Source organism: Anabrus simplex, chromosome 1 (assembly GCF_040414725.1).
Source record: "Anabrus simplex isolate iqAnaSimp1 chromosome 1, ASM4041472v1, whole genome shotgun sequence".
Taxonomy (NCBI): Eukaryota; Metazoa; Arthropoda; class Insecta; order Orthoptera; family Tettigoniidae; genus Anabrus; species Anabrus simplex.
In genome coordinates this window covers 720,148,957-720,167,934 of record NC_090265.1, presented here as the reverse complement: position 1 = coordinate 720,167,934, position 18,978 = coordinate 720,148,957, and the positions used below count along the sequence as shown (strand labels likewise).

General features: G+C 41.3%; 1 protein-coding gene across 2 annotated transcripts in view; it reads right to left on the bottom strand.

Annotated features, from left to right (window-relative positions):
• Window positions 1-18,978, bottom strand: part of meng (meng-po) — a 43,350-nt gene that overhangs the window by 9,136 nt on the left and 15,236 nt on the right. Inside the window, exon 2 of one of the 2 annotated variants that reach the window (XR_010859929.2) lies at window positions 6,329-7,568. Coding sequence is in view for 1 of the 2 variants with exons in the window: in XM_067146308.2 (XP_067002409.2) it covers window positions 6,498-7,553 (1,056 nt within the window). In the remaining variant the exon portion in view is untranslated. The remainder of the gene's footprint in view (window positions 1-6,328; window positions 7,569-18,978) is intronic. The other variant, XM_067146308.2, reaches the window with a different exon arrangement.

Here is an 18,978-nt window from a genome sequence, read left to right as displayed (position 1 = left end):
ACATAATATTTCCTTGTTATATACTTGTTTATGTTTTTTTTTTCTCTGCTTCAATCTGTATTTGATTATGTTTTGTTTTCAGTATGTACGAGACATACTTCTATGTATGTGTTTCAAAATTCTACTTTTATGTACTCACTCACCGGCCAAAGAGCTACATGTTTAGCTGGTGGCCCGCCTGCCCCTTACCGGGCAGGAATGAAATAACTATTTGAATAAAGAATAAAACAGTTTGGTCGACAAATCGCTTCTCCACGCAAGGTCTCTTTTTGTTCGGCCGGGTGATTCCACACCTCTACTATTTCACCCCGCCGATCCCAAACACGCATAACGGCCTGACACCTAGTTGGAAGTCGGCCTCCCACCATGTATACCTGTATTATCGAAGAAGTCAGCCTTGCTCTCTCCAACGACGACATCCAGACTGCCCTCCGCGGGACCGGCGTCCATAGCGCCTCACGGCTCTATGATGGCCCCGACCCATCTCCCGATGTACTTCTGTATTTTGCCTTTGAAGACGACCGCAATCGCCTACAAGCAACCGGAGCGCTCCTCCATGGCTACCGATACCGAGCGACCTCTACTCCATCATATATATTAGCCCAGCTGCCAGAAGATGAACCTACTACGCCTGTTACAACTGCTTCGCCCGTCGTAACCTCACCCCCTCCTCCATCGCCACCGTTGTTCCCTAGTCATACCAACCCTGTTACCACCACAACTACTACCACCACCGTCACCACCACCACTGCATCCACCTCCCCAACCCACCCTACCACCACTACAACTCTATCCCATCCTTTACCCCTTATGATGTCTACACTCCCTAACCCTCCCACCACTGATCAACCAAGACCTCAGTGTATAACCTCCCAGCCACCTGCCGAGCGAACAAACACTGGGACTTCAACAAACATGGCCAATTCACCATCACCACCACCGTCGCCCAACCGTACTCATAACTACAGCTGTGTTGCTTGCGGGGTGGACCCAAGTATTCCTACTGACATCATCGCTACTCACCTCCGTCAGCAAGGACTGCCCGTACAACGAGCACTTCGGATACACAACGCTGATGGTCCAACGTTTTTAGTTCGCCTCCACCTGTCGACGCCCGAAGACGTGAACCAACTCATCACTCATGGGATCAAGCTATATGACCGTCACCATCGTGTGGAACCCTCCCGTTCGCCTCCCCAACCTTCGACCCGATTTACCTTTCCTCGTCGCCGACCCCGGCCGGACCCTCCTCCTGTTTACCCATCTCCACCAGTTTGTCCTCCCCTTCCTCCGACTGGTTTCATCCCCCCAACCATCCCAACGTTTGAACTCCTTCGACTTCTCCTCACTTCACTTAATCACATGACAGCCAGCCTTCATCTCTTTACCTTGCACCTTTACCCCAGCACTTCCTTCTACACTTCATCTCTCCCCCTTGCACACCCCCTTATCCCTCACACCCTTTTGTAAATCATATATGTACTTATGACTTAAATAAAGCAATTGTGTAATACCCAGGCATAGGCACAATTCCTCTCCCATCTCCTAACTCTCCACATCCTTTACCCACCTCCTTCTTCCATCACATCTCCCCAACCCGCCCGCATCTCTTGGCCAGAGAGAGGGCGACACCCTCTAGGTGGCCCGCCCCACCCCTTCAGGGTGGGGAATGAAAGCATTGAAGCAAGCAAGCAGTTTGGTCTGCCTGCTAAGCAGAGTCCTGGAGGGGCGTGCCATTCCAGCTGATGAGTCCAAATGGCACGTCTGGACGAAACTCTGCATAATGCACACGGCCTAACCACCCAAAAGCTGGTTCTATTGCTGTGATTTTAAGATCTGCGGCTGTGAAAGCATTTTTTGACATTGTATCTCCAATGGGGGAGCATTTTTTTGAACGGAGAAATGATTTCTCCTTTAGCAGGTTAGCAAACTTGATTTGCTAACTCGGCGGGGCCACACAGTTTGGTCTGCCTGCTAAGCAGAGTCCTGGAGGGGCGTGCCATTCCAGCTGATGAGTCCAAATGGCACGTCTGGACGAAACTCTGCATAATGCACACGGCCTAACCACCCAAAAGCTGGTTCTATTGCTGTGATTTTAAGATCTGCGGCTGTGAAAGCATTTTTTGACATTGTATCTCCAATGGGGGAGCATTTTTTTGAACGGAGAAATGATTTCTCCTTTAGCAGGTTAGCAAACTTGATTTGCTAACTCGGCGGGGCCACACAGTTTGGTCTGCCTGCTAAGCAGAGTCCTGGAGGGGCGTGCCATTCCAGCTGATGAGTCCAAATGGCACGTCTGGACGAAACTCTGCATAATGCACACGGCCTAACCACCCAAAAGCTGGTTCTATTGCTGTGATTTTAAGATCTGCGGCTGTGAAAGCATTTTTTGACATTGTATCTCCAATGGGGGAGCATTTTTTTGAACGGAGAAATGATTTCTCCTTTAGCAGGTTAGCAAACTTGATTTGCTAACTCGGCGGGGCCACACAGTTTGGTCTGCCTGCTAAGCAGAGTCCTGGAGGGGCGTGCCATTCCAGCTGATGAGTCCAAATGGCACGTCTGGACGAAACTCTGCATAATGCACACGGCCTAACCACCCAAAAGCTGGTTCTATTGCTGTGATTTTAAGCTTGAGAATATATTTCGTATCAAGTGAACCCCGTTATATTCCTCAGTCCAGAATTAAAATCCTTGAACTGGTCGGAAAGCGAACGCAGGGCCTTGGAATAAGAGACAGGCGCGCTTACCTTTACACCACAGGGCTTTTTAATAATAATAATAATAATAATAATAATAATAACAAATGAAGAAAATGGTTTTGAAAAACTCGCTGTAGAAGGAAGGATACACAAGTTGGGAAGAACATAGGCCTACGGTATAACTAGGAATATCTACAACAAAAAGTGTTCATCTAAAAACCTCAAAATGCAACACTATAACAGAGTAGTCAAACCGGAATGCCTATACGCGAGTGAATGTCTAGCACTTAATTACAAGCTGAATAAATTAGTACTGGAAAGAAAAATGATATGGAAAATACTCGGCCAGCTAAGAACTGCAGAACTTTGGAAACCAAGAAGTAATGATGAATTATACCGGAACATAGAAAACACAACAGATACAAAGCGGAAGAGGCGACTGATATTTTTTGGACATTTATACAGAATGGATTACAACATTTTAACCAAACAGATCTTAAAATATCTTTGGGACAAGAAGTCAACAAAAACCTGGATTCATGAAGTCAAGGAAGATTTGGAAAGAAACAACATAAGGGAAGAAAAAGCAACATAGAGATATATTTTTGGGAAAGACGTGTTAAAAATGGAAGGATTTCAAGGTCGCGAGGGAAAGAAAACAGGCTCATAATGGTCAGAGGAGAGGAAAAGTGGCGTAGTGAGAAGGTGAAGGAATATTGGAGGAGGAAGAAGAACAACAAAGGATGAAGCATTGATATTGTCTCGTAGTCCCTAGAAGACCTTAAAGAGAAATAATAATAATAATAATAATAATAATAATAATAATAATAATAATAATTTCGTATGACTATGTCTAGCTGAGTGCAGCCCTTCTGAGGCAGACCCTCCGATGAGGGTGGGTGGCATCTGTAATGTGTAGGTAACTGAGTGTTATTGTGGTGGAGGATAGTGTTATGTGTGGTGTGTGCGTTGCAGGGGTGTTGGGGACAGCACAAACACTCAACCCCCGAGCCACTGGAATTAACCAATGAAGGTTAAAATCCCCGACCCGGCCAGAAATCGAAATCGGGATCCTCTGATCCGAAGGCCAGTACGCTGATCATTCAGCGAACGAGTCGGACAACAATAGCAATAATAATAATAATAATAATAATAATAATAATAATAATAATAATAATAATAATAATAATAATAATAACGAACATATTTAATTAGCTGGGAGAATGGCTGGAACCCAATCTCTCCAAAGGAGTAGCATTATCAACGCGAGTTAATAAGCTAGAACTGGCCAAAAATGAATCACTACCAGACAGTCATCCGCCCTGAAGAGAAAGGGACTCATTGACAAACTCGAAATTCGGGAGAGAAAAATATTGAGCAAGATATTGGGACGAGTCAAGGAAGGGAATGACTATAAAAGGCGACCCAAGCAAGAGCTCTACAAGTACTGTGAAAAAGAGCACGGACCTGGCCAGAAAGAGACGCGTCTACAGGATGCATCATGCCAGCTTCTCGTTTATTGGCGAAAGAGAAATACCAAATCACCATGGTTGATTGAAGTAAAGAAAGATGTGAAGAAACTGGGAGGAACAGAGAGAAACATAAAAGATCGGACATCTCTCAGAAGGATGCTTAAACAAATGAGGTTCGAGGACAAACCATCAATAAGGAAGACAGATGCCCTCTGGACAAAGGAGAGGAAAGAACAGCACAATTACGGGGCAGACATCAAAACACTGCGCAAAAACAATAGTTGAATGTCGTAGTCCTTAGTCGGCCTGTACGAAACAACAATAATAATATATAACAAACCGTGCTTTGTTATAAACACAAAACGTCATCATGACAACACTGTCGTAATTCTGGTATGTCTCTATGAGTCAAAATTCCTTATCCTCCGTCAGAAGTGTGAGCTCGCTAAGTTGGAGAAAAAAAGAAAAGCGAGAATGCCGGGCTGAGTGGCTCAGGCGGTTGAGGCGCTGGCCTTCTGACCCCAAATTGGCAGGTTCGATCTTGGCTCAGTCCGGTGGTATTTGAAGGTGCTCAAATACGTCAGCCTCGTGTCAGTAGATTGACTGGCACGTAAAGGAAATCCTGCGGGACTAAATTCCAGCACCTTGGCGTTTCCGAAAACCGTAAAAGAGGTTAATGGGACGTAAAACAAAAACCATTATTAAAAACGATAAGAATCCTCCACAGCATACTTGGCCCAAACTACGAAAACGGATTTACATAAGAAAATCCAGACAAGAAATCTACTCTAAGATAGACAAGATCACGGACAGAAGGATCGCTTCTACGTTCACATACAACGGATGGACAACACGCATTTTTAACAAATTTGACTCACAACCGAAAACAACATTTTCCCGGTACGTTAACGTCAACAAAGACCTCGAAGAAATGGGCCTGCGACCACATTACGCGCACAAACGAGACCTTTTCAGAACAAGCATCGTGACTTCTAGGACTTTCCGAGATAAAAAAATGGACAACTGTTGCAAAGTGGTCGGATGAACGCCGAGAAAATTGAATAAACACTAGAATGTATAATGAATCTTATTGTGGCTCCAAGTTGGCAGATTAGCGAATAAATAAATAAATAAATAAATAAATAAATAAATAAATAAATAAATAAATAAATAAATAAATAAATAAATAAATAAATAAATAAATAAATAATATTAACAACAACAACAACAATAATAATAATAATAATAATAATAATAATAATAATAATAATAATAATAATAATAATAATAATAATAATTTGGGAGCCTCCGTGGCTCAGACGGCAGAGCGTCGGCCTCTCACCGCTGGATACCATGGTTCAAATCCCGGTGATTCCATGTGAGATTTGTGTTGGACAAAGCGGAGGCTTGACAGGTTTTTCTCCGGGTACTCCGGTTTTCCCTGACATCTTTCATTCCAGCAACACTCTCCATTAGCATTTCATAGCATTTATCACTCATTAATAAATCACCTTGGGAGTGGCGACCCCATTGTAATAACAGCCTATACATGTTTCCTTCATTACATCCCTGACCCGGTCAAGGACTGGAAAACAGGTTGTAGGTTTTCATTTTCAGTAATAATGATATTAGCATTATGTTTAAAAGGTCTAGAATGCCTTTCGTTTTTTAACAATTGCCAGTCTTTTGGTTGAACAGAACTCTTTATATCCCCTAAGGCTGGAGTCAAAGGATGGCGTGAAAAGTAGAACAGGGTTCACTTGATACGAGAGTTCCTCAAGCTCTTAGTTACAGGAAGAAGGCGCACAGTGAGAAGATGACGCTACCGACATCGTATGCATAAGCCAACACTGGTTACCATGGTTACAATGATGTCTGGAAATGTATGACGCTAACTCCAGATGTAACAAAACACATTCATATTACCACCAATGGAAGTGTTGTAATAAGGTGTACTGAACAAGATGCGGAGTGAGGGAGTTTGCCGTTGCTTTCCTCACTGAACCAGAAACTGCTCATCTGGTCGTGCTCAGTAAAACCTCAGCAATTTCCATACTGATGTAGCCATGGATGAGACTGGAACTTTGGTGGAAGCTACATGTTGTCATGACCTTTGCTAAGAGGCAGATGCAAACGGTCTGTTATGATCGCTACCATTTGAGTGAGTCAGTGAGTTGTGGCTGAGGTCTACGGGTGAAGGCGATGGTCTGAGTCAGTCTACTTGCTCTCAGAGGTAAGTTTCTTCCTCTCAAATGCCCTCAAGGCTCGGTTCAGCGTGCTCCTCACAGGACAACACCCACTCCCACACCCTCTTGCTGATCACCTTCTGGTCCACAGTGGTCTCCAGTCCGTAGCTACCTAGCAGCTTCTTCAGCCTGCACTTGCTCTCATCCACAAGGTCGTTGCACGGAGGACTGGGCGTCTCCTTCATCCTGCAGCCTGACGATACTGTCCCGCAGCCCGTCGCCACACTGCTGGTTGCCGACTTGACACTCAACCACGTGTCCTTGAGGTATTTGTTCACTTCTTCCACCGACGCTCGTTTTTCCGCCTTGTGCTCCAGCAGCCTGCGGAAGAGGCGCAGGAGTCGCGTCGAGAACCTCTTGAACTGAGCCGGTAGCTTGGTGGTCCGCCTTTTCTGCCACCGGGAGAAGTTACAGTACGCTGAGTCCGAGATACTGTCTGCAGCCTGCCATGGCGGGCAACCTGTCAGGCACACGAACATGATGATACCGAGCTGCCAGCAGTCCGACGACATGCGACACAGGTACCGTTCATTGCTTACGATCTCACACACTTCCGGGGGAAGAAATGCCTGCCACGTGCATCGAACTCTGGATACCAGTGTTCCGTCACGTCTTGTCTCGCCAAAATCACAGAGTTTTATCTTGGACATGTCCGGAGCAAACACTAGCACGTTCTCCAGTTTGAGATCGCGGTGGACGAGTTCTTTGGAATGAAGGAACTCCAGCGCTGAGGCTAGCTGCTGTGCTATTCTCTTGCACGCTTCCTCGGGAAGTCCGCCGGCCTTCACGTTCCCAGCCAGATCTCCACAGGGCGCGAACTCCTGCGCGAACACGTAACAGCCCTCGGAGCGGAACGCCACACAGTAGACGGAGAGGATATTGGGGTGCGGACTCAGGTGGTAGCTGTAATGGAACTCGCGATAGAAGTCCCTCACTGAGGTCATCTCGGAGTGGATGGCCTTCAGCACCACTGTGGTGTCGGTCCGCCGGTGGGTGGCCAGCAGGACGCGCGCGAAGCAGCCCTCGCCCAGAGTGCGCAGGACGTCGTAGTCCCGGTCCAGCTCCACGTCCTCCAAGGTGACCTCCTGCACGCGGTGGATCTGCGACTCTCCTCGCTTGGTGCCACCCCGCATCTTGCGAGCAGCGCCCTGCAACAAGCAATCAACATGGAGTGAGTGAACTAGGAAATAAAATATACGCACTCGTACAGTTTCTCCGCCACACGGAAAAACATAGATTCATGGATATAGTTTCTAGGCTTAGAAGGCAAGAAAGCGAGTGGATATTCTTTGGTTTTTCTCGCCGGGCTGAGTGGCTCAGACGGCTGAGGCGCTGCCTTCTGACCCCAACTTGGCAGGTTCGTTCCTGGCTCAGTCTGGTGGTATTTGAAGGTGCTCTAATGCGCCAACCTCGTGTCAGTAGATTTACTGCCACATAAAAGAATCCCTTGTGGCTAAATTCCGGCACCTCGGCGTCTCCGAAAACCGTAAAAATGTAGTTAGTGGACGTAAAGCCAATAACATTATTATTATTATTATTATTATTATTATTATTATTATTATTATTATTATTATTATTATTATTTACAATTTGGTATTGGTCACACTGACACAGACAGATGTTATGGCGACGATGCGGGAAGAAAGTGCTAGGAGTGGGAGGAAAGGTACGGCCCCAGTATTTCCTTGGCGTGAAAATGGAAAACTACGGAAATCCAGCTTCAGAGTTGCCGGCAGTGGTGTTAGAACCCACTATCCCCCGAATGCATGGTCACAGCTGTGCGCCCTTAAGCGCATGACAAACTCACTCACTCGATAAGATGGGAGTATAAAATAACGAAGATCAAGGCATTTTATGCAATACACATATGAAAGTGGCACATCTGCTCAAGGACTGTACAGAAACTGGACAGAAATATTTAGGTGGAAGGAAATGGGTAAAATTAAATCTAATCTGTACTTTACACCCTTGATAATCTATTAACTAGACAACGGAGGTATCCAGAAAAACGATAAAATTGTGTTATAGCATTGGAATATGAAAATGTAAATGCAGAGAAGGCAAAAACAGAGAATACATGTAATTAATGAAGAGATATCCTTGACTATATAACTTAAAGCCCAGGAAATATCTCAGAAAGTTGTCCAATTTTTAAAGATATGTCCGAACAACGTGAATGGGATCTGTACTGTATTAGTAAATTATTTATTGTGACATTTTATTAGGTCTCCCGCCGTGGTGTAGTGGTTAGTGTAATTAGCTGCCACCCCCGGAGGCCCGCGCTCTATTGCCGGCTGTGTCATGAAATTTGAAAAGTGGTACAAGGGCTGGAACGGGGTCCACTCAGCCTCGGGAGATCAGCTGAGTAGAGGGGAGTTCGATTCCCACCTCAGCCACCGTCGAAGTGGTTTTTCCGTGGTTTCCTCTCCAGGCAAATGCCGGGATGGTACCTAACTTAAGGCCATGGCCGCTTCCTTCCCTCTTCCTTGTCTAGCACTTTCAATCTTCCCATCCCCCTACAAGGCCCCTCTTTAGCATAGCAGGTACTAGGCGAGGTACTGGTCCTCCTCCCTAGTTGTATCCTCCGACCCAAAGTCTCACGCTCTAGGTCACTGTCCTTAGGCGGTAGAGGTGATATGCCTCGCTGAGTCCAAGTACCCTGGAGGGTAAACAGATTAAGAAAGAAAGAAGACATTTTATTAGTTGGAATATGTTTGGTATTTTCTAATACAAAAAAAATAGATACCACTTTTCCCTTTGCGAAAATCAAATTATCATAAATATGTCTCTCGGCCATGGCCATCCATCAACGGCTGCTAATTTCAGATGGCAACCATCCATAAGACATAGTTATGTCAAAACCGTAACTACATGTAATCGTTATGATTGCAACAAACGAATGCTCTTTCCCCAGTTGGCGGCCATCCGTGATTGGCAATGAAGAGCATTCTATTTATTCATTCATCCATTCTGACTCGAAAATGACATTCTTGCTGCAGAAGTTGATATAGGATCTTTAGTAACTGCGGAACGAATTTCAAGAATTTTGAAAGGAGACCTAGGTGTTATAATAGACTGTAAACTATCCTTCTCTGCTCATATTCAGTCAGTAAAGTCCCGTGCTATGCGTACCCTAGGCATTCTTTACAGGTTCACTGAAATTAATTATATTAACGCCTTAAAATTGTACTTTGTGTCCTATATTCCCCGCATTGTTGACTTTTGTTCCCCTATTTGGTCCTCATCAGCTATCACAAACATATCTCAACTAAATAGTATTTTAGCCTTTTCAATTTCATTGTTAAGACTCGAAATCCTGTTTTTAAGAATAAAACTAAATCTGACATTTAGAACTATCTGGGTATACTTGACCTGAGAAGCCGATCTATGTTACCTTCATAAAATAATCAATGGCTACATCAAATGTAATACTCATCCGGCGTACTTCCTTATACGCCCAACACGCAAGCGGCGCACTCATCATGTGTCCCGTCCGCGCCTAACAACGCTCTCTCTATCTTCCACCGTCTCCCTACACTTGGTAACTCACTACCCGATATCGACAAATTCACACCTTTCGCATACTTCAAACAAAAAATTAAAAATTCCTTTGAAGTCCTCTCCAGGTTTCCATTCTCTTCCGTCCATCCAATCCTCGACCTCTTTCTTCCTAATGCTGTAACCGACACTTGCCAGTTATCGGTGTCATTGTTGTAACATTATAATTGTTAATAATTTATTTTTGACACTTAATATTGTTGTTTATACCGATTGTTATCTTTTATACTTATTTAAATTTATCATTATTGTTAGTTTAAAATGGCCCTCCATAGGCTGTATCCAATAATTAAATAAAAAATTAAAAAAGATGTTTTTCATTTCTCTTTACATGGTTATGTTATTTCTGTCTGGAATTACGCCATCGGCTTACAGACACTATTGTAACCATGGCAACCACTGTTCGTCTACGTATACCAGGTCAGGAGCGTCATCTTCCTCTTTCTAAGACCTTGAGAAAGCCTCGTATCAAGTGAACCCCGTTCTAGTCCTCAGTCCGGAATTAAAATCGTTGAACTGGCGGGAAAGTGAACCCAGGGCCTTAGAATAAGTGACAGGCACAGGGCTCACTAATAAAAAGTATTACATTTACGAGGTTTAGAATATCATTCATTTCCTCACAATCAATCTGTCATCAATGATCTGCCCAGGTGGCAAATTCCCTATCAATTGTTAACCTAACTTTTCTTAAATATTTTCAAAGTAATTGGAAATTTATCGAGCATTTCGCTTGATAATTTATTCCAGTCCCTCACTCCTCGTCGTATAAGGTAATATTTCCAAATTTTTCCTCTTGAATTCCAACTTTATCTTCATATTATAATCTTTCCTACTTTTAAAAGTTCCACTCAAGCTTATTCGTCTACTCATGTCACTCCTCGCCAACTCTGCACTGATATCTCGAAACATACCATATAGTCAATCATCTCGTCTCCTTACTCCCAAGTCTTCCCAGCCCAGAGTTTGCAATATATTCGTAACACTACACCTTTGTCGGAAATCACCGACAACAAATCATCCTGCTTTCCTTTGAATTTTTACACTTCTCGTATCAAGTAGTTCTGGTGAGGGTCCCATACACTGGAGCCATATTCTAATTGGGATCTTACCAGAGACTTGTATGCCCTCTCCTTTACATCCTTACTACAACGCCTAGATACTCTCATAACCATGTGAAGAAATCTGTAAGCTTTCTTAACTACCTCGTTAATATGATTTCCCCAATGAAGTTCATTCCTTATATTAACACCTCGGCACTTGCAATGTTATCCATGAGGTATTATCACCCCATCAACACAACAATTACAACTGAGAGGACTTTCCATTTTGGTGAAACAATTTAACATTTCATCCCATTTACATTCCTACCATTGTGTGTTCTCCGTCTCACAACGTTGTTTAAGCCCCCTGCAGTCACTCACAATCCCGCAACTCAGTTACTTATTGTATACCGTATAACACCATCCGAAAAAAAGCCTTATCTCTGACTCCAGTTCTTTACTCATATCATTTATGTATATAAGGAAACAAAGGTCCAATTACGGTGCCTTGAGGAACTCCCCTATTAATCATTACAGGATCACACAACACTTCACTACTTTAATATTCTGAGATCTGTTTTTTTTTTCTTCACTTATCGGAACTTTCTATCACTCCTGTGTGTGAAGTCCCTGCCTATTGTAGGAGTCTACTAAGAGGGGAACAAAAAGAATCTATACTCACTCTGTCGTATTCTAAGCCAAAACACATATCCATAATTCTATGTTTTATGCGCAAGGGAGAAAATATACGAATGAAATTTTTACCTTTTGAATCGAAAAAGAGATGTAGAATTCCCAAACTAATATGTCAGTTTAAACCTAATTTTGATTTGTTGTTAATTTAGACCATATCACTTCTCCCACTAAATTTAGTGTTAAACAGACTAAACTTAACAAAGACGGATAACCATTAGAGTGTCCCTTAATTTAATTAGCACCTGCAGTTCCTGAAGTGTAAAAGTAATTGAGGTTTACTAAATTTAAACTAGTCTCACGACGTAGTGATATAGCAATTAGTATTCAGGGACGTAAAGGAATACGGGAACATAATTAAGGTGTACGAGCTATTTCCAGCCCCACTTATCCAGAGGGGGAGGCTAAAAATAGACTCGTGCGTCATCAGTCCAGGCTCCAGAGCTGGAGACCCGCTCGATACAGCTATGACGTCACCAACTACGTCATAAGGCAGGTGAGAGCTCCTGGGAGCGAGCAATCAATCAATACTTGTACGTGGTGCTGTGTTATCGTGGTGTCTGCAGCTTGCATTTGGGAGACTGTAGGTTCGAACCCCACCGTCAGTAGCCCTGAACGGTAAATTATAAATTTTCAAACCTGGAAAATACAGAGGTCATTTCATCACCACTCCCAGCCCTGCCCTACCCCATCGTCGCCATAAGACCTGTTCGTGACTGTGCGACGTACAGTCAATAGGAATACCTCCTGCAGGATAAAATCCTACACCTCGGCGTGTCCGAAAACAGTAAAATCTAGGATTTTTCTTTCGGTGTAGCGTTGCACTGATACAGACAGGTCTTATGACGAGGACAGAACTAACCCTGGGAAGGAAACGACCCCGGCCTTATTAAGGTGCATACTCTTCTTCTTGACGATGAGGTCTGCTAGGGACCACATGTCACTTTAAATTCAGCCTTCCTTGTTGTTTACTCTTCCGTTCTTTCCAACATTCCCTCATCGTCTCCTCAGACCACTTTGGATCGTGTTTCCTTTTCAGTGTTCCTTGGAATCCTTACATTCATAAAATCAAAAATTTATCTTTAATATTTTATTTCTTTCTAAATCTTTCTTGATTTCTTTTATCCCGCTCATGTACATGCTCAGAGAAAGAATATCAAATAAGTATTACACGCATTCCTTTGCCATTAACCACCAAGATCTAGGCTGAAATTCAGATCAAGTTTCCTCAGTTCAACTTCAGCACTAAATATGTCTCCGCAAAGACCCACAGAACAACTGTGGGCTGAAGATGTGACCATCTTCAAACGTGCATGAAACCTACTGAATTTTTACATCCTGGATATACTTTGGACTCGTTAGCCTGGAGATTATTGAACAGACTACGATCAGGTGTTGGCAAATCCAGGGATTTCCTTATCAAGTGGAGCTGTGGAGAAGAACAGACAGCCAATGCCCACTCTATCCTGGAGAGTTATTGAAGGCTGAAGAAAATGCAGTTGTTGTTGTCCGATTTTGGGCGAAAGTTATTTCATTTTCTTCCTTTCGAGGGGGAATTGCTTACTCTTTACTTTATAATGCTCCATTATTTTACACAATTATGTCATTTTAAAAGTTTGTGCAGCTTCTGAACCGAGTAAATAAATACCCTGTATTTAATAAATGTTTCTTGAAATATCGTTAAAATAAAGAAATGGTACACAAAATATAAAATATAAATATACTTCCTCAAGGGCAGTGTAATGGAGTGTGAAAGATTTTGTTGGAATACAACTGGGGAGGATGACCAGTACCTCCCCAGGTAGCCTCACCTGCTATACTGAACAGGGGTCTTTTGGGGGATGGAGATATAGGAAGAGATGGACAAGGAGGATGGAAGGAAGCAGCCGTGGCCTTAAGTTAGATACCATCCCGGCATTTGCCTGGAGGAGGCGTGGAAAACCACCAAAAACCACTTCGAGATTTGCTAAGGTTGGAATCGAACCCCCTCTACTTTGATGACCTCCCAAGGCTGCAGGGTGTTATTGAAGTGATCATTTAATGACTTGATTTTATAATTAGTAAAAGCTGGCTGAACGTAGAGACCCATCAATGTCTCATGATTTACCGGCAGGTAATTTCTGAGAGAATGCAATAAAAATGGATCAAGTCAGTCCGGTAGAACGGATAGACGGATTTGTCAGAGCTATTTATAGTAAGCTCTTTTAATATAGAGATTGCTATGCTTATCTAAACGTAGATATATTTACAAGGTTGTGAATAGGCAGCAATGCAATGTCACCGGCAAATAAGCACATAAATGCTTTTCAGACTGAAGATTATGTATGACTAGCAATTAGCCACGGCTTCGCTGGTGTTGATTTCGTAATTTGTTAAAAATAATCGTGAATCGGTACTGTACTAAGAAATTATCTGAAAAACTTTAAAGTGTAAAAACCCATTGAAAATTTGAGTTTCATTTGCTCCAGAAACTTTTCGTAAACCACGTTTGTAATATTGCCTTTCGGGGCTAAGATGACCATGCGACATAGAACTGTACATGTGAGAAACATTTTCTCTCAAGTCGAAATAAAACATGTTTTTAAAGGAGACTCTAAACACACTTTTCCTTGTCTGTAACATCTTCTGTTTTTGAGATATAAGTATCCTCATAAAAAATGCAATTATTTTTTCAGCCAAATCCCCCTCCACCCCGTTAAGTTGATACCCCACCCCCCAAAATGCGCGTTGCTTTATTTTTAAAGGAAATTCCAATACCAATTTTCACGCCTGAAACATCTTCAGTTTTTGAGATATCACTAGCCTACCAAAAATAATTCAACACCCTTTTCTGTCCTTTTTATCCCCTCAAGTGAGTTTTTCCGAAAATAAAAAATACGCGTTTCTTTATATTCTAAAGATATTAAAAATACCAATTTTCAAAAATACCAATTTTCCCATATGTAACATGTTAAGTTATTGAGATAGTCTGTAGATGTGCCCATTTTAAAAATTCGCCTCCTTTTTCAGTTCCCCTTAAGTGGAAATTCACCCCGTTTGTCACTTTTGTTCAACACTCATTATTGCATTTTCCAAAAACAAATTAATACGTGTTTCTTTATTTTAAAAGGAAATTCCAAATACCAATATTCATGTCTGTAAAATCTTCAGTTTTTGAGGTATAAGTATCCTCATAAGAGGTATCCAATCCCTTTTTCGCCTTTTTTCACCCCCTCTCAATGGGATTTTCCGAAAACAAAAATAATGCGTTTCTTTATTTTTAAAGATAATTCCAAATACCCATTTTTACGACTGTAAACTTCTAAGTTTTTGAGATGTATCTATACTCATTTAAACAATTACCCACTATCCCACTACCCCTAGCGATGGAATATCCAAATACCCTCCCTTAGTGAGCACCTACATTCCAGTATGGACGTATCCCCCAAATTTCATTTCTTTACGTCCAGTAGTTTTGGCTCGGCTATGATAAATTAGCCCATCTTAGGACGACATGAAACAGTTTTCTTCTTCTTGTCTTCCCAAAACTTCTTCATCCTTTCGCAGTGGTCTTGTTGTTGTTTTCTTTCTTCCATCCTTTTTCTGCCTAACTTCTCCTTAACTTTCTCTGGAAGTTTACCATCAAATATTGCTTTCCTTCTTTCCTATTTGTAAATTATTCTCTTTTAATGCTGAGTATTTCCGAATCTTCTTCGGCTTCTTTGTGAAAAATGCTTGTTTAATTTGATTGTTTGCACAGTGTTCAAACATTTGTTTTGATAGTCTACCTTTGTGCATTCTGTACAGGTGACCAAAAATCTTAATCATCATTTTCTGAAAGCATGACTTATTTTTTCTGATGTTTGTATAAATCTCGTTCTGGTCTCAGTTAGTTTTTGTATTTGCCATTCTTCCGAATGGTCCATAAATTTTCCTTATGATTCTCTTTTCTGTTTTGCCTATTCTTCTATCTGAGAAAGTATTCAAACAATCTATTGCATATGAAACTGGTGTAAATTATTTATTTATTTATTTATTTATTTATTTATTTATTTATTTATTTATTTATTCACTAATTGGCCAACTAGGAACCACGATAAGTTTATTGTACATTACTCAGTTTTCGGTTGATCAAGTAGGTTTTCATCAGCTCGCTGTGTGGAGCGCGGCCTTCATCCGACCATTTTGCACCAGTTATCCACTTCACATCGCGGGAAGTCCCAAAAGTCGCGATGCTTGTTGTGAAAAGCTCTCGTTTGTTCGCATCAGCCCCATTTCTTCGAGGTCTTTCTTGACGTTAACGTACCAGGGAATTGTTTTCTTAGTTTAGAGTCAAAATTGTTAAGAATACGAGTTATCCATCGAGAGTCGTCCCTCCGTCGTAAGATAAGCCCTGCGTTTGCGCATTGTGTCCGTGATCTTCTCTATCTTAGAGTAGATTTCTTATCTGGATTTTCTTATGTACGAGTAAATTCCATTTTTTTGTAGTTTGGACCAAGAATTTTCCTTGAAAAAGACCTTTCTTTCTTTAATTTCCAATTTTCTGTCAGTCCTTTCTTGTTCATAGCAAGGCATTTCGCTGCATACTAAGCCTCTGGCCTTATGACAGTGCAATAATGTCAGAGTTTTGCGTTCAAGGATATGGTCTTCCTGTTGTAAACGTCTTTGGTCACTTGATAAGCCATTTCCATTTTATTTATTCACGTCGCGAAAGCATCTTTTTTGGGGATGTTTGGTTCTATCCACTCGCCAAGATATTTAAACTTATCTATCTGTCCGTTTGATTGCCCCCCTGGTTTACTTTTATCTCTCTTGGCGCTGGCTTGATGTTAGTTATGAATTGCGTTTCCTCCAAAGAGACCTGGAGGCCTGCTTTTCCGCCTGTGTCTTATGGTGATGAATTTGCTTTGCAGCCATGTAAAGCATCAGAGAAAATGACCAAATCACCCGCAAAGGCTAGGCAATCATTTGAAAGAAGTTTCATAGTCTTGTATCCCAATCTCATACCATATTGGAGCCCATTGTTGTAAATTTATTTGTGCCACTCACGGATGACTTTTTTGAGGATTATAATAATAATAATAATAATAATAATTATTATTATTATTATTATTATTATTATTATTATTATTATTATTATTATTATTATTATTATTATTATTAGCGAATTCTTTCAATATTGGAAGACGTTATGCAAATAACTCAATCATTTCTTCTGTCGTTTCTTCCTGTTTTCCCAATAGGTTTTCATTCATTCCGAGAAGGCTTGTTTACGTTCTGCAGAGCACTTTGGTCTGCACTGTTTTTGATGTGGTTGCTCTGACGTAGCTTCCCAGTTGTTTACTTTGTGTCTAAGGATGTCTCTTTCTAGAATGTCTGTTGAACTTATGTTTGCGTTTTTGAGCTCGTTGCGAAGTTCGTTAAGCCAGGGTGTTGAGTTCTTTAGCGAGGTTACATAATCTATTATCCTTTTTGTCAATCGATTTTCTGGTAATCTAATCAGATGGCCTAAGAATTTCATTCGTCTTTACCTAATGTCAATTTCAATGTTTGAGAACTTTTCTGTTGTTTTGATTGATCGTAACCTGTAAACTTCTTGGGTGCATCTTGCTCCTAAGATTTCCCTAATGATCTTCCTCTCTTCCATTTTGATTTCTTCAAGTTCTCGCTTTCCGTTGAGTGCCAATGTTTCACTCGCGTAAAGAACTGTTGGTTTTATGACTGTGGTGTAATGCTGAATTTTTGCATGTCTTGACATGCTTTTTTTTTTTTTTTTGTTGTAGATATTTTGAAATAACCCTAATGCTCTTTTAATTTTTTGGAGACGAGTTTGTTGTGAGATCTTTTCAAGGCGTGTCGGTTCGATAAATTCTCCAATTATTATTATTATTATTATTATTATTATTATTATTATTATTATTATTATTATTATTATTATTATTATTATTATTATTATTATTATTATTATTATTATTGTCTCCTCGGAATCAGCACCAGGAAGGAGACAATGAAGCAACACAGTCTCTCCCTCGTGTTTTAACGACCTCCCCCATACTGACGTCTTTTCACAGCCCCCTCAGTCGTAAAGTTACGTGTTAATGTTCCGCCAAGGTGGGGCCTTGCTTCCGCTCACTGCCTGCTTCAGGGTGGCCAAGAGCCAAGAGCTGTTTGTCGTAACGAGATGTTGGAGTTACCTTCCCCGAACCGTATTTCACAGAATTCGAGAATCTCTATCCAGGTAATAAATAAAGAATGCCTTTCATTACTTTTAATATGGGTATGTTTCTGTTCTAGTGTCATAAATTTCCTGACGCTACTGTAACCATAGCAAACAGTATTCGTATATGTCAGTGGCGTTATCTATACCTTACTGTAACAACGAGTTTCACTTAGTACCTGTCGTACATGGTAGTGGATTGAAGTCTACACCTGGTCAAGAGCTTCTCTCCTCCACACGTGACACGATCGTCCGAAAATTAAACGAGGGTTTTTCCTCCATTTTAACGGATCACTCAGATTCTTTCGTCCTCTACTAGGAGTGGATAACAATCTAGCTTATGTGTTAGTAATTGTTGAAAACATGAACTTAAATTTACCTTGTAGGACAAATCGAAGGGAGGTTGGAGAGACTTTCGCAACGCAGAAAACAAATAATAGTAATCTTGCTTATGGATTGAAGAAGTTCTGAAAATAATTCAGGTAGGGAAAGCGATAGTTTTGGAGCAGTATACATAATGGAAGGAGAGAGTTTTGAAAAATTACATCATCTTTGACGCTAATTTACTCAGAGAAAGAGTAAGTTTAGCCATAAAATGGGTAACAGATTTGTTAAAAGAGTTTGTTGAGGAAAGATTAAAACCGCCATTACTTATTTTTTAATGTGTAAGGAAGCAGTTTTGGAATTGGAGTCTTCAATTTAATGTTATATTTTGATGTACTCATTACTATAACCGCAATCTTCGGTTTTTATTTGACTGCTGTAAATACGAGTAATTAATCTCCTTCTTGAAAGTTCCTATTACTTTTCGGACTTAAGTGAAACCACGCTGTAATACTACACACAAGCAAATATATTACATGTACATATGCCTTAAGTCAATAAGAACACACAAAGGCTATGTCTGCAAACCGTGCCATAGTCGTGACAAGACAAGATTAGGTTAAGTTGATAAAGAAATGTATTTCCATTTCAATTGAAATGATCTTTTATGGAGGAGGTAACGTTTCTTTCCTTTTCAGATAAGTTCTCTCAGATTGTCCTTGCTTCTTATACACCCTTATTGAATTC